General features: G+C 38.3%; 1 protein-coding gene across 3 annotated transcripts; it reads left to right on the top strand.

Annotated features, from left to right (window-relative positions):
• Positions 1 to 782: 782 nt before the first annotated feature.
• LOC121970704 (formin-like protein 5) lies at positions 783 to 16,957 on the top strand. 3 transcript variants are annotated; one of them, XM_042521594.1, is made up of 19 exons: positions 783 to 1,160; positions 1,682 to 2,382; positions 2,452 to 2,673; positions 2,751 to 4,197; positions 4,272 to 5,916; positions 6,016 to 6,142; positions 6,764 to 6,835; positions 8,925 to 9,023; positions 9,110 to 9,151; positions 11,298 to 11,378; positions 11,459 to 11,509; positions 11,603 to 11,684; positions 13,121 to 13,212; positions 13,807 to 13,878; positions 13,950 to 14,066; positions 15,123 to 15,191; positions 15,281 to 15,347; positions 16,105 to 16,247; positions 16,339 to 16,957. In XM_042521594.1, the coding sequence occupies exons 1-19, from the start codon at positions 1,088 to 1,090 to the stop codon at positions 16,426 to 16,428; spliced, it is 5,292 nt and encodes a 1,763-aa protein (XP_042377528.1). In that variant the 5' UTR covers positions 783 to 1,087; the 3' UTR covers positions 16,429 to 16,957. The 3 variants fall into 3 exon arrangements, with proteins under 3 accessions (XP_042377528.1, XP_042377526.1, XP_042377527.1); XM_042521592.1 differs by having other exon boundaries at positions 11,459 to 11,684; XM_042521593.1 differs by having other exon boundaries at positions 2,241 to 2,382; positions 11,459 to 11,684.
• The last annotated feature ends 1,540 nt before the right edge of the window (positions 16,958 to 18,497 follow it).

Consider the following 18,497-nt stretch of genomic DNA (forward strand, 5'->3'; position numbering starts at 1 on the left):
CTTGCATACCTAAAAATATTTTTTGATTTTAATTTTTTTTATACTCAATACTATAAAAAAAAATTGAACTTTGAAAATCAGCAAAAAAAAAAAAAAAAAAAAACCAATATTATAATAATATTTTAATTTCTCAAACCTAACAATACAATGCTGAACTTTGAAAATCAACGCCAATAATATAATAGTGCTGAACTTTAAAAATTATATCAAAATGATATTGAATCAAAATCAACATGTTATGTCTTGAATCCAACCGTACAATGATATTGAGTTTTGAAAATTAATATTAAAATGATGTTGAATTTAAAAAATCAGGACCATAATATTCTGATTTTCCAAATTGAACAATATAATAATGTTAAATTTTAAAAATCAGTGTCAAAATAATATTCAACCTTCACAATCAACACCCGGGGCGCACCCTGTGGGAAAACATTAAGAAAAAGAAAGCATAAGTCGGTATTTTAGCTCGTATATAAGTACGCAACCTGAATACTTTAAATAATGCGACATTAATTAATAAATACAGCGATTAATCATGGTGGCGGACGATTACTTAATCGTGCGCAGTAACAATCAGGCGGGCGGACACGTCGTCCTTGTCCATGGCACGTGATCTTTCCGCATATGATTTTGTATGCGAGAAGTGGGATCTTTCGTCCGATGGATCTTCCCCGTAAATATCGACCGTCGATACTACTAAAACTAACGCCGTACTACATCCCCCGTTCCGTTTTCTTTGCACAGTCTTATTTTGTTTCCCCACTTGAGCTTCTTCGTCCTCGCGAACGGTAAAAAGAGGGGAAGGGAAAAGTTGAGTCCTTTTTGTCGAATAATTCGCTTCTCTTTCTGTCCCTCTTCTTCTCTTCGTCGCCTTGCTCCGGGTCGAAAGCCTTCCGATCGGTCTTCCTCGGCGGGGATTTTGCCCTCGGGGAGCTGCTCTGTGGGCCGGCGCGAGGGTCGTGGCGGGGATCGGCTTACCCTACGCGAGCAGGGCGTGGGAGCTCGGCTTAGGGATTGGAGCGGTTGATTTGGGTTTGGATCCGGTAGTCGGAGCGGCGTCGGCCGCCGGTGGGAGCGCCGGCGGATGGCGTTGTTCAGGAGGCTTTTCTACCGGAAGCCGCCGGATCGGCTGCTGGAGATCTCGGAGAGAGTCTACGGTAGGTCCTCACTTTTGACCTAACAGGTATCTCGTCGGAGTGAGTTCGTTTTGGCGGTTGAATTGATATTTAGACTGGCAATTTGAGAAATGCTGGCGGCTCTCCTTCTTAATTAGGGGTTTCAAGGGGAGATGGTTTGTTGAACTTGCTCGAAAGTTCATTCATGAACCTTTTGGGAAGAAGAAAAAAGGTTCTGAAGCGTAGCTGAATAGCTCGTATTTTCGTTGTCGCTTATGGCCTATTGTCGTTGATTATGTATCGCTTAAAACTACTAACTTGGCGAAGTAAAATGCAGCTAAAATATTGCAAATCTTAGGTTTAATGTGTACTTTTGTAGTTTCCTATTTTTAGCGGTTTCTAGTAGTCATTGTCTTTTTGAATCATTGTGTTATTTCTACGGTTATCTATACTTCTTCGGTTTTATTTACTTTCATGAGTGCTCCTTCTGAAAGATCAAACTTAAAAAAACTCTTTTTGCCTCTATGAATTCATTAAGAGATGTTTGAATTACATTGCTGCAGTTTTTGATTGCTGCTTCTCGACTGACACTCTTGGGGAACAAGAATACAGTGACTACCTGAATGGGATAGTTACCCAACTGAATGATTACTTCCCAGAACCCTCTTTCATGGTGTTTAATTTTAGAGAAGGTAATCAAAGGAGCCACATTTCAGACATTTTGTCTGATTATGGCATGACGGTCATGGATTATCCTGTTCAGTATGAAGGGTGTCCTCTTCTTCCGCTCGAGATGATCCACCACTTTTTGAAGTCGAGTGAGAGCTGGCTGTCATTGGAAGGGCAACATAATGTGTTGCTAATGCACTGTGAGAGAGGAGGTTGGCCGGTGCTTGCCTTCATGCTCGCTGGTTTGCTCCTTTACAGAAAGCAGTACAATGGAGAGCATAAGACTCTTGACATGGTGTATAGACAAGCCCCTAAGGAATTACTCCATCTTTTGTCTCCCTTAAACCCCCAATCTTCTCACCTAAGATATCTTCAGTACATATCAAGACGAGGCAATGCATCAGAGTGGCCTCCAAACGATATGCCTTTAACCTTGGAATCCTTGATTCTCAGGGTCATCCCTAATTGTGACGGGGAAGATGGTTGCAGACCAATGGCTCGCATCTATGGTCAAGATCCCTTGGCTCCTAAAAGGAATCCAAAGATCCTCTTTGCAACTTCTAAGACCAAAAAACACATTCGATATCACAAACAGGTAATCTTTCTTTCTTCCTTTCAGTATTATTGCCTTTTCAGTCTACTCGTTGACTGACTGTATGCACAGGGGGAGGGGACTCCATTAAGGATAAAGACCCGTTGTCGTGTTCAAGGAGATGTAGTTATTGAGTGCATTCATATTGATAAAGATTTAGAAGACGAGAAGATGATGTTCAGGGTGATGTTCAACACAGCTTTTGTCCAATCTAATACTCTGATCCTGTCTCGTGAGGAAATTGATGTTGTGTGGAATTCTGAGGAACATTTTCCTAGAGATTTCAAAGCTGAGGTTTGTTCTTATTTGTTTCTTGTGCATACTTGTTCCTCCTAGGCACTCAAGTTTTACACACATTATGCTTGATCTAGGTGATATTTTCAGACTTTGATACTTATGAATCTGATTCAAGTTCTGAAACATTGGTCGAAGATGGTAATGAAACAGAAGGTAATTTCACTGAGGCTGAGGAGTTTTTTGAGGCAGAGGAAATTTTTACTAATGCAGACTGGCATAATGCAAATCGAGATTCTGAAGCAGCTGCAACTAAAAGTGGAACTTCCATAACTGGTGGGAATACTACATCAGAAATACATAGTTTAACTGGTGGAGCAAGAAATAGATTTGAGCGAAGCAAAGATCAAGTGAATTCAAATACAAGTGGTTCCAATGAAGTAGCAGGTGTAGTTGCAGAAATTACAATGACAAAAACTCCTACTGTGCCAGGTCCAGCTGAGGCCCATTCCAAATTTGACAAATCTGACCATGATGATGATTTTGTGACAGAGAAATCAGTCACTTCAGAATATGTGGTTCATATTGAAGAGAAGGGTGTGATAGAAAGCAGCACAAGGCAACAAAACTTCAAGGGAGTTGCTTCATTTTCCGAAGAGAAGAATTTTAATAATATTAACAAGCTTAAGGTTGATTCTGAAGGCGTGCCAATGAAGGCTACCAATCTTATCTATAAGAATCCAAGTCAGGACAAAATTCATCATGAAAGAGAGACCGAGTATATCAGACATCCAGATAAATTTGAACCTTATAGTGTAAGTACATTAAGCACCCCACAAGAGACAATGACTAAATTTTCTACTATCTCTAGCATTATTGATGGTAAAATTATCAGTGAAAATTCCATATCTCTGGAGGACACCTTTCCTTGTCATGAGAAGAACATAGTAGAAGTCAATGAAATCAAACACGTGGTGAAGGAAATTGTTGCAGTTGATGTCGAAGAGATGAATATAGTCGAAACCTGCAAGGATGATCACGATGCAGATAACCAAATTATTGAAAAGACAACAACCTCATGTAATATGATTTCTACAAAAGAAATTGCAACTGATGTAGAAGCTTTATCAGAAAATATTGACTCAAAATTTTATCAAGAGAATGTTACCATGAGAAACCTGGTTGACAATGGTTGCCATCAAGAGGGACAAAATATGGCAAGAGAACTGAAGTTTAAACCAAAAAAGGAAACAGAAAGTTCTGTTACTGAAAAGAAGACAGAGACCAAGGCCCTTATTCAGAAGACAAAAAATAATGAGCAAAAACAAACGCCAGAAGTATATCTGCCTTCGACAATGGAGAAATCATTAACAAGCACAACACAACCTGACTCTCCAGTAGGTAAACCAATTGTCAAGAAACAGGACTCTTATGTTGGTCCAAAGAAATCTACAAAGCCCAAAACAATTGTTAGGTGGATCTCACCAAAGAAAGACGCCAATGCTACTTCATTCTATATTCCACCCCATCCTCCATCCAGATATAACAGTGCACCTCCTGCTCTGGCCATCTCTGCAGCTCAAGGTAATAAAACTTGTCAAATTTCAGATGCATATCAAATTTGTTTGGACAAAGCTGCATCTTCCCTGCATTATCAGATCAATCTTTTGCAGGTCCAGTGTTGTCTTCAATTGAGGAAGTACCTCAATCTTCTTCAGCATCAGACATTCTACCTGCATCTGGAAATCCACCTCCCAAGTTGCAAGCTCACAATATTTCACCCCTGCCGCCGGCCTCACCTCCTACCTCACTCCCAAGCCCATCCATTTCAGTTCCTACTCCAAAGACAGAAACTGTTGATACTATATCTACTTCCTCACCATTGCCTCCATTGCCTCCACGGCCGCCGCCACCGCCTCCACTGCCTCCACCAACACCTTTTTCCTCATTTGGAATCTCATATGGATCTTTTCAACTATCCTCTCAAACTTCTTCAGTAATCAATGTTTCTCATACAAAAGTTCCACCACCTCCTCCTCCTCCTCCTCCTCCTCCATCTAGTAAAATTGATTCCTATGCTACACAGTCGGAAACATCCACTAGATATTTGTCATCCCTACTGATCAATCCTCCTCCTCCTCCTCCACCACCACCACCACCACCACCACCACCACCACCTCCATTGTCTAAAGCTTATGCTAAAGCTCCTTCAATGGCACCTCCTCCCCCACCACCACCTCCTTTGCCTTTCTCAAGCTCTTCAAAGTTTCCTAATAGTTCTAGTCTTATGCCGCCGCCGCCGCCGCCGCCACCACCTCCGGCACGTGCGATTCTTGCACCACCACCACCACCACCACCACCACCACCACCTCTGACACGTGCGATTCTTGCGCCGCCGCCACCACCACCATTAGCACATAATAATGTTTCTTACTCACCTTTGCCTCCACCTCTTTTTAATCCATGTGGACCTCCTCCTCCTCCTCCACCACCACCACCACCACCACCACCTCCTCCTCCACCACCTCCTTCTAACCCACGTGGTGCTCCACTGCCGCCGCCACCTCCTAATCAGCATGGTGTTTCTCCTCCTCCTCCTCCTCCACCACCACCACCACCACCTCTTAATCCACGTGGTGCTCCTCCACCACCACCACCACCACCACCACCACCACCACCACCTCCTAATCCACGTGGTGCTCCTCCTCCACCACCACCACCTCCTCCTCCTCCTCTTAATCCACAACATGCTCCTAACCCACATGGTGCTTCTACTCCGCCGCCACCGCCACCTCCACCTCCTCCAACTAATCAACGTGGTGCTCCTCCTCCACCTCCTCCACCACCTATTGGGCCACAAAATGGTGCCCCCCATCTGTCACCTCCTCTAGGGACACGTGGTATTGCTCCACCTCTGCCCCCTCCTCCAGGTCCGCGAGTTAGTGCTCCTACACCACCACCACCACCACCAGGCACCCGTGCACCCCCTCCACCCCCTCCAGGACCACGTGGTGGTCCTCCTCCTCCTCCTCCTCCCGGTTCACGTGGAGGTGCACCTCCTCCACCTGCCCCACCTAGGGCACCAGGTGCACCGCCACCTCCACCAACCAATGGTCAAGTTGATGCGAGAGGAGCAATGCCAAATGGAGGAAGAGGTCGTGGACTCACACGTTCTACAGCATCAAATCCGGCATGTTTGGCACCCCGTAGGTCATCGCTGAAGCCATTGCACTGGGTGAAAGTAACAAGAGCTGTTCAAGGAAGTTTATGGGCTGAGCTACAAAGATCTGGTGATGCTTCAAGGTTGCAAAAGTGCTTAAATTCTGTATTTTCTACGGGGGCCTTTTGTTCTTGTTGCTTCTAGCATTATCTCATTTTGCTCAATTGTCTACATGGATGCAGTGCTTCAGAATTTGATGTGTCAGAACTTGAAAGTCTCTTCTCTACTGTAGTTCCAAAAGCAGATGATAGCTCAAAATCTGATGGACGTCGTAAATCTGTTGGATCTAAATTAGATAAAGTCCATCTAGTAAGTTATCAATATCTTTCACTTGGTAGATACACTTGAGTTCTCCACCTTGTGGAGTTTGCATTGCATCTAATTCCATGTTAACTTTGAAAATGTTATTGAATAAAATATTTTTACCTACCTAAGAATTGTTTATGTTGAGTATTTTTTTTTGTTGGGTTCAACATTCATTTTTTGATGTGTTCTGTATTTATCTAACCACGCACAACTTGAGAGGGTCATTTAGCATAAAAGAAGCCATTATTAGTTCCAACTATTTAGAGCTCTAAGGACCTCATTCCTCCATTTACTTTATGTAAGGTTATAACTAGATGACTTTTGGGGCAATCTCCCAGTGCATCCTTTGCATATTGCCTTGAAGGCCAATCTCTTGACTTACAGGTAACGGCTTAGCCTTATTATAACTATGTCTAAGTTCAATGCTGATAAGGTTTTGTTGTTTTTCAAAAAGTGTCTATTACACAATTATCAGCCTTTTGCATTCATGTTCAGTGTGGTGTACTAAATATATCTGCTTAATTTTCTGACATGACAAAAGTAGGGAATTATATTTAACTAGCAAGTCCTCATCCTTTTATGATATTCTTCTAACTAGTGTCTCTCATTTAATTGCTTTTATAGATTGAACTGAGGCGTGCCAATAACACTGAAATCATGCTGACAAAGGTCAAGATGCCACTCCCTGATATGATGGTAAGTTTCTGTAATGGTTTTCATAGTTATTTATTATCATTCCTTTCTTTGTTGTTTAATTTGCCATTGATTTGGCTGCACTAATCACACTCGAGTATTATATCCGTTGCTTCTGATCATAAAGTTGTATCTAATGGGCTTAATTCAATTGCACTATTCAGATTGCTTCTAGGTTTTGATTGTCAAAGTAGCCATAGTATTTTGTTTGGTTTTACAATCCATTAGATTCAAATGTCTCTCTATGGAACTAATATCTAGATGGAATGACTATAGTACCACATTTATTTATAGGAAAAAGAAACATCTTTGTCATCCCTCTTGGATAGGACTTAAAGTTCAAAATTAGATTTTGAAAATTATTAGGATCACAGTGTAAATATCATTTTGTGCCTGTCATTTTGCCCACTGACTGATCCATGAAACAACAAGAGACCAAGAAAACCCCATGCCAATCTTCCATCAGCAGTATGACTTTTGGAAATAACAAACAAAACAGGCAACTACCCTTCCATGATGATGACGATGCGCTAGAGGGGAAGCCTTGAGGCACATGAGTAATTTGCAAGCAAGCATCGTGAGGTTGACACAAGTCTTCCACAAGCAACAACCTTAAGAAATAGCGAACAACCCGAGCGATCATTCCACGTTGTCAATGACACATTGGAGCAGAAACCTGAAGCATATGAGTCTTTAGTGACTATTGCAAGGTCGTGCAAGTCTTCCGTGAGCAACATGACCTTCAAAAACAACAAATAACACGAGTGACCTCTCGTGATGTTCAACACACCCAACCATACCTATCAACAAGCTGAATCTTATTTGTCGATCTCTCCTCCTCCTTGTCTAGTATTCAGCACACCCTTTTGTGTCCGCGGTGTGTTGGATCTCCTTCTTCCTAGATATCATTATTTTACTAGATAACAATTATTTGAAGAGTAATATACATGCTAAACTAATAAATATTATGTATACTTGGAATAAAATGTAATCTTGTTTAGAGCTCAAAAAATATGTAGTCTTGTTTTGAGCTCAAAAAGGAGTAAGATTATATTAACTACAATAATATATAATTTAATATTAAAGTATAAAATTTTTAATACACTAAATTTTTTAGATTATTATCATATTATAAAATGTTAATAATATTATTGCAATAATTTATATATTATATATTTAATTGTAATATCATACAATAAAAAACAAAATCGCCTGGCCAAATTGTAATAAGTTGGAAAACTAATTGTATGAACACATATAATCTCATATGCACAGAACCATCTACTATTATAACACAATATTATTACGCCCTTATATTTTTTATAGGGAAAAAGAGGGGAAGCAAGTGGGTAGTCAATTGTATTCAACATATTTTAGGACAGTTATAGACTACACTGTATAGAGAACTTCCTTTCCCTGTCAATTTTAAGAGTTAACTGCCCAGAATAAAGACCTCTTGAACATTTTCAGTTGGTTCTTTTAGCTGGCTACTCCTGATATTGATTAGAGTACTTAAATAGTTTACAAACAGGTGGTGTGTAGTGAGTATGTTCAGAAAACTAGCTGTCAATCTTAAGAGTTAGTCACTCCAAAATAATTACCTCTTGAACATATCAATTAGTTTAGCTTTCTTAAAGATCTGGCTTTTCCCTTCTGTTCAAAGGAGTCAATATCAATCTCTACCTGATTCCTCTTGTTTTGTTTGCTCTTCTCTTGGATGGTAAGTGTACCATTAAAGCCTCTCCGTTAAATGTGGGGAATGGTTAATTCCCTGGGAAAAAAGTCTTTGCTAGCTTAAGGCAGTGATTTGAAAAAGGAACAAATCCATTTCACCCCATGGAAGGCACAATATAGTCAATTAAGATGTTTAACCTGTTAAAATATTTTTATGCATAGTCATTGTACATAGATCCAAGCAATCATCTTAATTTTGGCTGGTGCCTAGCTTGATAATAGTTGCTTAAAGGTTGAGGTACTGTTTTTTCATGGTGAAGGTTTGTTGGATGAACATAGAAATATGAGTCAATATATCAATGCCATTCATTGAGTTGGATTGTTAAACTTGACTCTAATGCTACTGTTGTTCCCTCAGAGTGCTGCTCTGGCGTTGGATGATTCTATTTTAGATGTCGACCAAGTGGAGAATCTCATCAAATTTTGTCCAACCAAAGAGGAAATGGAGCTCCTGAAGGTACATCTTTTGTTCCTTTTGATCTTAGTTTGTTAATATTTGAATCTCTTGAGTTTTCCAAAAAAATTTTGGTTTTGATTCTGCAGGGTTATACAGGTGAGAAGGAAAAACTTGGCAAATGTGAGCAGGTAAACTATGAACCGATTGTCTGCAATGTTTGCATAATTTATATGTTTGGTAGCTGTAAAACTGGTATATCTGAAGTTATTGAAGCGTTTTTCTTAATTTGCACTAGATTGATGGTGAGAGCTTCTTGTCCATATATTTTTGGCCATTACATTGTTGTGTGCCTTATAAATTTTCTTTACACTATATCTAGTCTTGGTCCTACTTATTACGAAATAAACAGTTCAATGTTTGCTTTGGTCACACAAGCTTCAAATATTTTGATTTTGATTTTTTTTTTGTGTGTGTGTGTGTGGGGGGGGGGGGGGGGGGGGGATAAATATATATAAAGATCTAGTGATCAAACTAATATAAACTCTAGACGCCTACCAACCAAAAACAGAAGTGTCTTCAAACCTTGCGGGCAAACAATCCACTCAAGGAGACATGACCACCAAACTACATAAACATCATAACCTTTGCGGGCTAGCACAACCATGCAAAGTGACATCACATGACCACAAAACATCATAACCCCTTGCGGCAAACCCAGCCACACAAGGAGACATCATTCACCACACACATCACATGACCCACAAAACCACAAAACATCATACCCCTTGCGGCTAAACATAACCACACAAGGAGACATACTACACCACACAACTTAAATACATCATAACAAGTTCCAACTCTAAACATCTACAAATCGAAACACGTGAATCTGAATTTTCCGGAACAGCCCTGCTACACATGGTGCTTCCCCTTCAAACCGGTTTTTGTTCTGTGCTTGCCACAAGAGGTAAACCATGCAAGAGACCTCCAAGTAGTGCGCCTTCATTAGCCTACCATTGCCTCGATACCACCTTAGAAGGGCTGTGAATAGCCATTGAACACAATTGATTTGATGCTGAAATCCCAGCCAACACCTCACCTTATCCCACAGCTCCCTTGTGACCGAGCAGTGAAAATAGATGTGGCTGTTGGACACGTCTTGTTGTTTGCATAAGGAACATATTTTGTACGCCTCATAAGTCATTGTGTCCGCCGTCCTCAACTGGCCATGAGCAAGTAACCACCAGGTAAACCGATGCTTAGGCATCAATCCAGCCCTCCACACAACCAGCGCCCAAAACACCTTTGCCGCGCACGGTCTGAACAGTTCGTATGCATTAGCCACCCCTTTCTTTTCCGTTTCAAACCAATCAATTAACTTCATGTTCACAACACCTTGACTCCCCAATCTTCGCAATAGCTGATGGATCGTCTCTAATCTGTGATAACCTCTTCATCAATGGAGAATCTGATGATCTGATGCCTTAACGCGCCATTGTCAAAAATCTGCACTGTAGTGGTGGTGCACCCATCTTACCCAGATGCTATGGAAAGTAATATTTTGATTTTGATCATTATAAGCATGGTTGTCAAGATCATCCAATACTGATATGGATCACCTTAATTGGATTGGTCTTGGCCTTTGTTCAGCAGATCTTTCTTGAGAAATTGATCATCCCACAAACATTGATGGAAGCTTTGTTTTTTCTAAAGAAACTCAAGATTCAAAGAAATTACCTAGAAATGAGATACATTCCATTATAAAATAGATGCAACAATGGAATTCAGCCAAATTGAGAGTGGAAATGGATGTCAATCATATTTGGTTGAATTAGATTGACTAAAAAAACTCAAGGATTTATACTATTTTATCGTGCTTAACTCTAGCAAACATTCATAATGGCTATTAGCCACCCGTGATCTACCTCCTCCGTGTTGGCCTAGGGACGAATTGGCAGGGGCGCTAGGGGCGAGCGAATCGCCTTTTGCCACATGAGAATGTAAGGATTGCCTTATGCTTCTTTGTGATTTTAATATTTATCTATTTTCTATTACAACTTATTTTTCCTGTAGATTTTGTCCTAAACTAGTATTACAAAATGATGACCTTGTGTTAGTTTTAGCATTATCTGTTTGTTCTGTTGGATTTTAAGTGCTGTTTCCAAATTGATACAACTATTAACTCATGTTCGTTTTTTTTTTTGTATTTAGCTTTTATATTTCAAATGTTTGACTGTGTTTCTGTTTCTCATAGATGGTTATTCTCACCATTGACTCTAACCTTTCCTTTGCAATCATGTTAAACAAATTTCATTTGTGGCTTTCATGGTACAGTTTTTCCTGGAGTTGATGCAAGTTCCAAGGGTGGAATCTAAATTAAGAGTTTTCTCTTTCAAGATTCAGTTTGGCTCTCAGGTTTTGCTTATATCAATTTTTTTTTTCTGCTTCTATAAATGATCAGATTAACTAAGTTTCAATCTCTCATCTTTTCCCAGGTCTCTGATCTTAGAAAAAGTTTGAATACTATAGATTCTGCATGTGCGGAGGTATATCTCTATTATGACTCTTCCTCTTCTTTTTTTTTTTCTTTCTTGTTTGTGATTTTGACATTTATATCTTGTGCATTTGGTTTTCTTAAGATTCGCAATTCTGATAAACTGAAGGAGATCATGAAGAAAATTCTTTTTCTTGGTAATACCTTAAATCAAGGAACTGCAAGAGGTACATTCAATTTCATGTATTCAAATGGAAATACTTATCTGTTATATAAGTTTCTTTATTTTGTATCAATTCAAGAAACTAAAATCATAATTCTACCAAAGCTGTTTCTATTTGTGCTTTGCTCTCAAAGTTTATTTATGATTTTAATCCATGTCTCCTTGTTATGCGAAGTGGTTTTTGTAATGGGCAGATGGAAAATTTAAGACGACTGATACATATGTACAAATGAGAAGTGAATAAACAATATACTGTCATGAAAATGCTAAAACATTATGTTGGCGCAACGGGGCCGGCAAGAGGGGGGTGAATTGCCTGCAAAATAAAGTCTTTTCAACTCAAAATAGATAGCAATAGTAATAAAATAATAAACAAAAGAATTAGAGAAGACCAGAAGTTGACTTGGTTACAACCAAGACGGTTGTTAATCCAAGGCGGTAAAAAGCGCATTAACGATCTCCTTCTCTGAAGGCGGAGAAGCCTTTTACACACTTAGAATCTCAGAACTATTGCTAGGAGTGATTACAGAGTTGATTGCTTGAATGAATGAATATTTCCTCGCTCCAGGGGCCTTTAAATAGCTCATGGAAATCCTATCTCGAAAGTCCAAGGCGTCTCCAACAAGGTCCAAGACGCCTCTAACCGTTTGACCGGATAAAACTTTATCCAATTGCAAACGGCAAGTTTTACTGGATCTGAGGCGCCTCAAATGACCTTGGAGGCGTCTCTGACTGGGTCTGAGGCGCCTCCAAGCTGTTTGAGACGCCTCAGACATTGGAGGCAGTTGGGGCGCCTCCAGCATTGGTTTGAGGTGCCTCTGGCTAGCTTTTTCAGCTCCTTTTGGCTTCTTTTCTCCTTCCGAAGCTCCGATTGATTGGGTGATTGCGGCCAATCGAAATAGGGCTCACCCGAACCCAATTTCCGGCCTTTTCCTCGAGCAGTCTTCCGTCCTGGCTTTACGTCCCTCGAACGTCGCGCACGTTCTTCTCGCCCAGTGTACTCTTTCGCAGCTCTCTCGTCCTTCGGACGCATCGAGCCCGTCGACTCCCTTCCCGTGGCGTCTTTCTTGCTAGCTGCGTCTTCCGCTCGACTTCCTGCACTCCTAAGTTCCTGCACACTTAGACACAGGGATCAAATAACAACAGGACTTAACCTAACTTGATTGATCACATCAAAATACCCACGGGGTCCAACACATTATTGATTTGGCATAGTTGTTCTGGCACACATCATAGTTCTTGAATTGATTATAGCAATATTTCCCTGTTTCAGCATTAGAATCTTGCGCAATAACTATTTCTTATACTTTTATTTGTTTGTTGTGCATGTTTCCTTTACAAGCATTAGCTTCCAACAAAGTAAAAGTTATTTGTGACATTACATAGCATCACATTCTATGTTTTTTTGTCATATAAAAAATTATCGGTTCTAAATTGCAGGCTCAGCTATTGGCTTTCGCTTGGACAGCCTTCTTAAACTTACTGACACTCGAGCTAATAATAAGATGACACTTATGCACTATTTGTGCAAGGTATAGTATATATAGTTTCAGTACTATTATCTACATACTTGTTTACATTCCAGAATTACCAATTTGTTGGTTAAAAAAAATTGTGATCTACTGCAAAATTCCTTCTCTTTTGCAATTATTTGTAGAGTTCACTTGATTAGAGATTCTATTCAGATTCTATTTGTTACTGGTTTGGACCATCGATTTTTTTATTTAAAAATATTATCATTGAGTAAAACGCATCATCGACGGTGTTATTTTATGTTGAGTGTAGGTCATAATAACCTTTTCATCTGGGCTTCAGACCAGCACTGGCGGATTTAACTTAGGCAATTTCATGGCTATTGGTTAATATAATTTTAACCGTAGTTTTAAAATATGAATGGTGTTTATTAAACAAATAAATAGTAAATAACTTACACAGCCTAGTCAAGAAAAGGTGATGAAGTTAGAAAGCTTTCACTGTGATTAAGTAGTATCTAGCTTATAGTTGTAAGTATTGGTATGTTATATTGATTAGGAATTTGTATTGCCAATTTTCTCCAATTGCAGTGCTCTTTTTTGTCAACTCTTTATCTGTGCAATTATACAATAATGTTCTTGTTATGAAACCAGGTAATTGCTTTGAGATCTCCAAATCTTTTGGATTTTCATGAGGATCTTATTAGCTTGGAAGCTGCATCAAAGGTTCAACTTGGTTTTGCCGTTTCTATTGATGTTCAGCTTGAAGGATATTTGCTGACAGTTTCTCTATGCAGATTCAATTGAAATCTTTGGCTGAAGAAATGCAGGCCATTGTCAAGGGTTTAGAAAAGGTTGGGTTAGAACTGAATGCATCTGAAAATGATGGCCCTGTCTCAGAAATCTTCCAAAAAGTACACCACCCTTTAAAAGCTTCTTATTTTTGTACTTATGCGATCAATCTGGTGAAGTTATTTACATACCTTTAAATGTCTAACACCTATCTTATTTTCTACAATTTTACAGTTAAATGGTATAATAATTTCCTGGTCAAAGTAGATAGCTCTTGCATCACAGTGCATGGATTATCGTGAAAATTTTACCAAAATGGAAAGGAAAATATCTTGTGTCAAGTAATGTTGTCTTGTGCCAGTATAAGTTGGGAAAATGGAAATTTTTGCTAATATACTGATTTAATTGGTTGATGAAATACAGCAAATTCAATTTTCTTTCCCTCTCTTTTGAAGTGAAAGGCTGACTATTATGTTAAAAACTGAAACATTTTGTCTGAGTATGATGCTTTTAATTGCTACATATAAGGAAATAAGTAATAATAACTATTTCCTGAAGCTGTGTTTTTTCTGTGACATTCTTATCATCACCTAAGTGAAAATGACTATTACTATGACAGGAACTGAAGCATTTTGTTTGACTAAGATTTTCATTTATTTGTTCATACACTAACACACATAATCACTAATTGTTGAATGCCAATTTTGAGTTCTTGCTTTCAAAAAATAAATTTGAATTTGTTCCAATATAGATGATTTGCAGAAAACTTGATTAGTAGCATTAAGCAAGGGGCTCTCAATTGAGCTTGAAGACCAAAAAATATGTTGTGTTCCAGTTTGTAATATTTTTTTGTCACCCTTCTAGATTTAAGTTTGAAAATTTGGTTTTGCCTACAACACAGACGCTAAAAATGCTGAATTCAAGTATTCTTTTATGTATGGTTGTATTGATTACCTACAAATTTGTTGCTTGCTCTGTTTTCATATTTGAGCTTACCAATAATTACATACAAACACATCAGTAATTGTATGTTATGTGTACATGATTCTTACATTCTGAGTGATTATTATTTTATGCTAGTGTTGGATGTGGTAACATTTTATTAGCTAGCCTTTCCTGATCTGAACATATCTCTGTTCTTGTCAAATTTATCTAATCATCAATTTGCTCATCGTTAGACCTTGAAGGGATTTATTGTTGTTGCTGGAGCTGAGGTACAATCATTAACAGCACTCTACACTGCAGCGGTAGGTTGCCAGTTAGTCACTTGTAAATGTTACTGAGCTTTAATTTCTATCATGCAGCGTATCCGTTTAATATGTTTGAGTGTTTACAGGGTAGAAATGCAGATGCCCTTGCCCTATATTTTGGTGAAGATCCTGCACGCTGTCCCTTTGAACAAGGTTTTTAGCTACTTAATTTAATGCTTCATCAATTAGATAGGTAGAGAGTCCCTCTTTCAAAGCACCAATATGCATATCTGTATGCATAACAGCTTATTCGGATGCATTATTTAGCTATAAGGATATAGAAGTATGATTTACACAATGTCTATGTTGATTGTGTCAGAAAAGGTATAATTGCATACGCACCTGAACAAACTCAATGTGCTGTTTGTTGCATTGCTTCATTTGCAACCAATAGCTTCATGTTGATCCTCGCAAAAATTGACATTGCTAGCTTCTATAGAAAAAACTAGAATACCAGGTTAAAGATAACTTACAAAGGTATTGATAGGTATGCCTAGAGGAGTTTTTTGTTGTGTCCATCCTTGATTCTGGGTGATTTCAGTCATGTGGTATCAGCATATTTGAGTTTATTAGCAACACAAGTTGATGCAAGTTGACGCTCGAAGTGCAATACATAACAAGATATATATATGCTATAAAAGCTGTTAACATAGTATGCGTTGAAAGATGGTCAATGTTTTTTGGATTAAGGGAGAAATTTGCACAGAACTACATTGGTTAGTTCCTCAGTGCAGGAATGTGCACCAAAGTGCAGAGTAATGAGTCAAACTGCTGACTTTAACGTCTTTGTGGCCCAAATGTTTGAATTATGAAAAGATGGGTGAATTGATGTACCTACTTCGTACTTGTGACCATTATCAATTTTCTTGAGTTTAAATTGATCGTCTGTTTTGTTTTCCTGTGCGTGCAGTTATCTCTACACTCTCGAACTTTGTATCGATGTTCCGCAAAGCACATCAGGATAACTGCAAGCAAGCTGAACTTGATAAAAAGAAAGCTCAAAAGGAGAGAGAGATTGAAATGTCTAAACCTTCGATGCAGAATAGTAAAGATGTTAGCTTCTGATCACTTATACCTCAGACGATGTTGTTTCCTTAAGAATTCTCTGTTTCTTTACTATGTTAATCAAATGCTTCTCCACCAGGACCTGAAGCAGACAAGTTTGAGTGAGCAATTGGGGCAAGCAAAGGAGAAGGTCAAGTCTAAAAGCAAAAGCGAAAAAGACATTAGATGACCTCTAGTTCTCAACTTTTGGCTCGTATCCTGGTTGGTTGCTTCCTGGCAGTGAAACTCTTTCATCCTTTTGAGTATAGGAATCAAATCCAATGATGGAGAAGACAGCAATGCAAAGGCATTCTGTTTGAAGCACGGCAGACAACGATCAAAAATAGGTCTGAGCCTGCTTATTCTTTGCACAGGGATTATCTGAGCGCTAACGGTCTTACCTGGTGCATTTGACCTCCATGCCATGCCCGAACGAGCTGTTCAACAGCTTCTTTGCTAATTGTAGAAGCTCAAGGATTTGGGATTATACGTCTGATCCAATGCACTATGGCCAGGCAAGCAACTCCAACTCTACTTGTAGTACCTGTACAGAGCTAATCTTTTGGTTTGTTTGATTGTCTCTTTGTAAAATCTTTTATTCTTTGACAAGGCACGGCCAAACTATAGATAATATTATATTCTAAGGTATCTGAAAGTAAATATCTGTATAGAGCCCGATTTTAATGCGATAGGCTCTGACTTGAGCCCAATTTTCCGAATTTGTTAAGTTTTCATTGTTGTTTCCATATTTCTCGTTCATGAAGACGAACTTGTTGGACAACATTACGGTGGCTGCCAGGGGCAATAAGAAACCAGGCAAGTTGTGTCCTCACTTTGACATGAGGTTCAACCGATTGCCCCTTTGATTATTCTTTGTGCTCTAAATATTTTACTTGGATTTTTTTTTTAAGTTGGCACAGATTTTTAATCTTTCGAATCAATTAATTTTAGAGATGATTGAGCTGGTCCGATTTCCTAAAAGTTTCTTACTGGCCACCATGTTTGAAAATATGTTTGATCCTTTATGTTATATCACGGCAAACATCTGCGTTGTCTTGGCGAGGAGTGGTTCAAAGGCATTGTGTGAACTGTGAAGGGAGGTCGGGAAGGGTTGCTCTGAACTTCACGATGGTAAGGTTGGTGAATCATCAGATTGGCATGTCATTCAATGATCTCAGTGGTGGAAAACTTGAAAGACCTTAAAAATATCTTCTTTTTTTTTTTTTTTAAATTATGATATAATTTATAAATTAATTTTAACTTCGGAGACCGATCATTGAAAGGATGGATTCTATAAGAGTATTTATTTTTAGAAAGGTATAACTCTTGTGCCATAAAAAAAAAATCAATACAAGTGTGTATTTATAGGTTAAACAACATTATTAGGTATAAATGCTTGAAATTTTGTATATTTACTGTCTAAAATCTTATAATGGTGTAAATGTGGACTTCTAAAATCTTTTAATGGTGTAAAATTTCTATATTTAGTAGGCCCACCATCCACGGACCAATCACGAATGAAGTGCACGAGTCGTCTCGGATTCGGAATAGTCTAGTGACTAGCACATAAGGTGTTACCACCACGAATGGAGTGCACGAGAGAGAGAATTACTTTCTATCCAAATAAAAAAAACTATTGATGGATAAGGGAAAGTTTTTCACCATCAAAATTTTACTAAGTTTCCATCCTCGCAGATAAACAAGACATAAATCAAAGGATATCAGTGGGAAAACTTTGAGAATTTTATTAATTTTTATTTAAAAATCATTATATAGGTGGTCCAAATTTTCAGTTATGATGTTGCCTATGTAATCCTACTAAAAATTCTTAAAATTTTATAATACTTAATTAATATTTAAAAAAAACTAAAAGGTCATTTATATATTTATATAGATTAATAATTTTATATATACATACCATAAAGGTCATTTATATATTTATATAGATTAATAATTTTATATATACACTACATTCAACATAACATTTGATATTATTACATGTACAAATTTAAATTAATTAGTATAGATTATATTACCACATTTGACATCAATTATTACATGTATAAATTTAAACTAACATTCTATTACAATAACACACAATAATATTTATATTTATCATATTACAAAATTAAAGAGTATAAAATTTCTACTAATACAATAATCGCATCAATTTCAAAAATATTCTCTTGGTTCACAAGATAACTTAGGTGACGTTTGGTTCTTTCCCAAGAATCGGAATGAGAATGAGAATCATAGTAT

The sequence above is a fragment of the Zingiber officinale genome, chromosome 4A (assembly GCF_018446385.1).
Source record: "Zingiber officinale cultivar Zhangliang chromosome 4A, Zo_v1.1, whole genome shotgun sequence".
Lineage (NCBI taxonomy): Eukaryota > Viridiplantae > Streptophyta > Magnoliopsida > Zingiberales > Zingiberaceae > Zingiber > Zingiber officinale.

What these genes read in the sequence shown, in the direction of transcription:
- LOC121970704 (XM_042521592.1), top strand. Translation starts at nt 1,088, where the DNA reads ATGGCGTTGTTCAGGAGGCTTTTCTACCGGAAGCCGCCGGATCGGCTG. An exon ending in TGCCACTCCCTGATATGATG is followed by an intron (nt 6,836 to 8,924) that starts GTAAGTTTCTGT and finishes TTGTTCCCTCAG; the next exon opens with AGTGCTGCTCTGGCGTTGGA. An exon ending in AGATTCAGTTTGGCTCTCAG is followed by an intron (nt 11,379 to 11,458) that starts GTTTTGCTTATA and finishes ATCTTTTCCCAG; the next exon opens with GTCTCTGATCTTAGAAAAAG.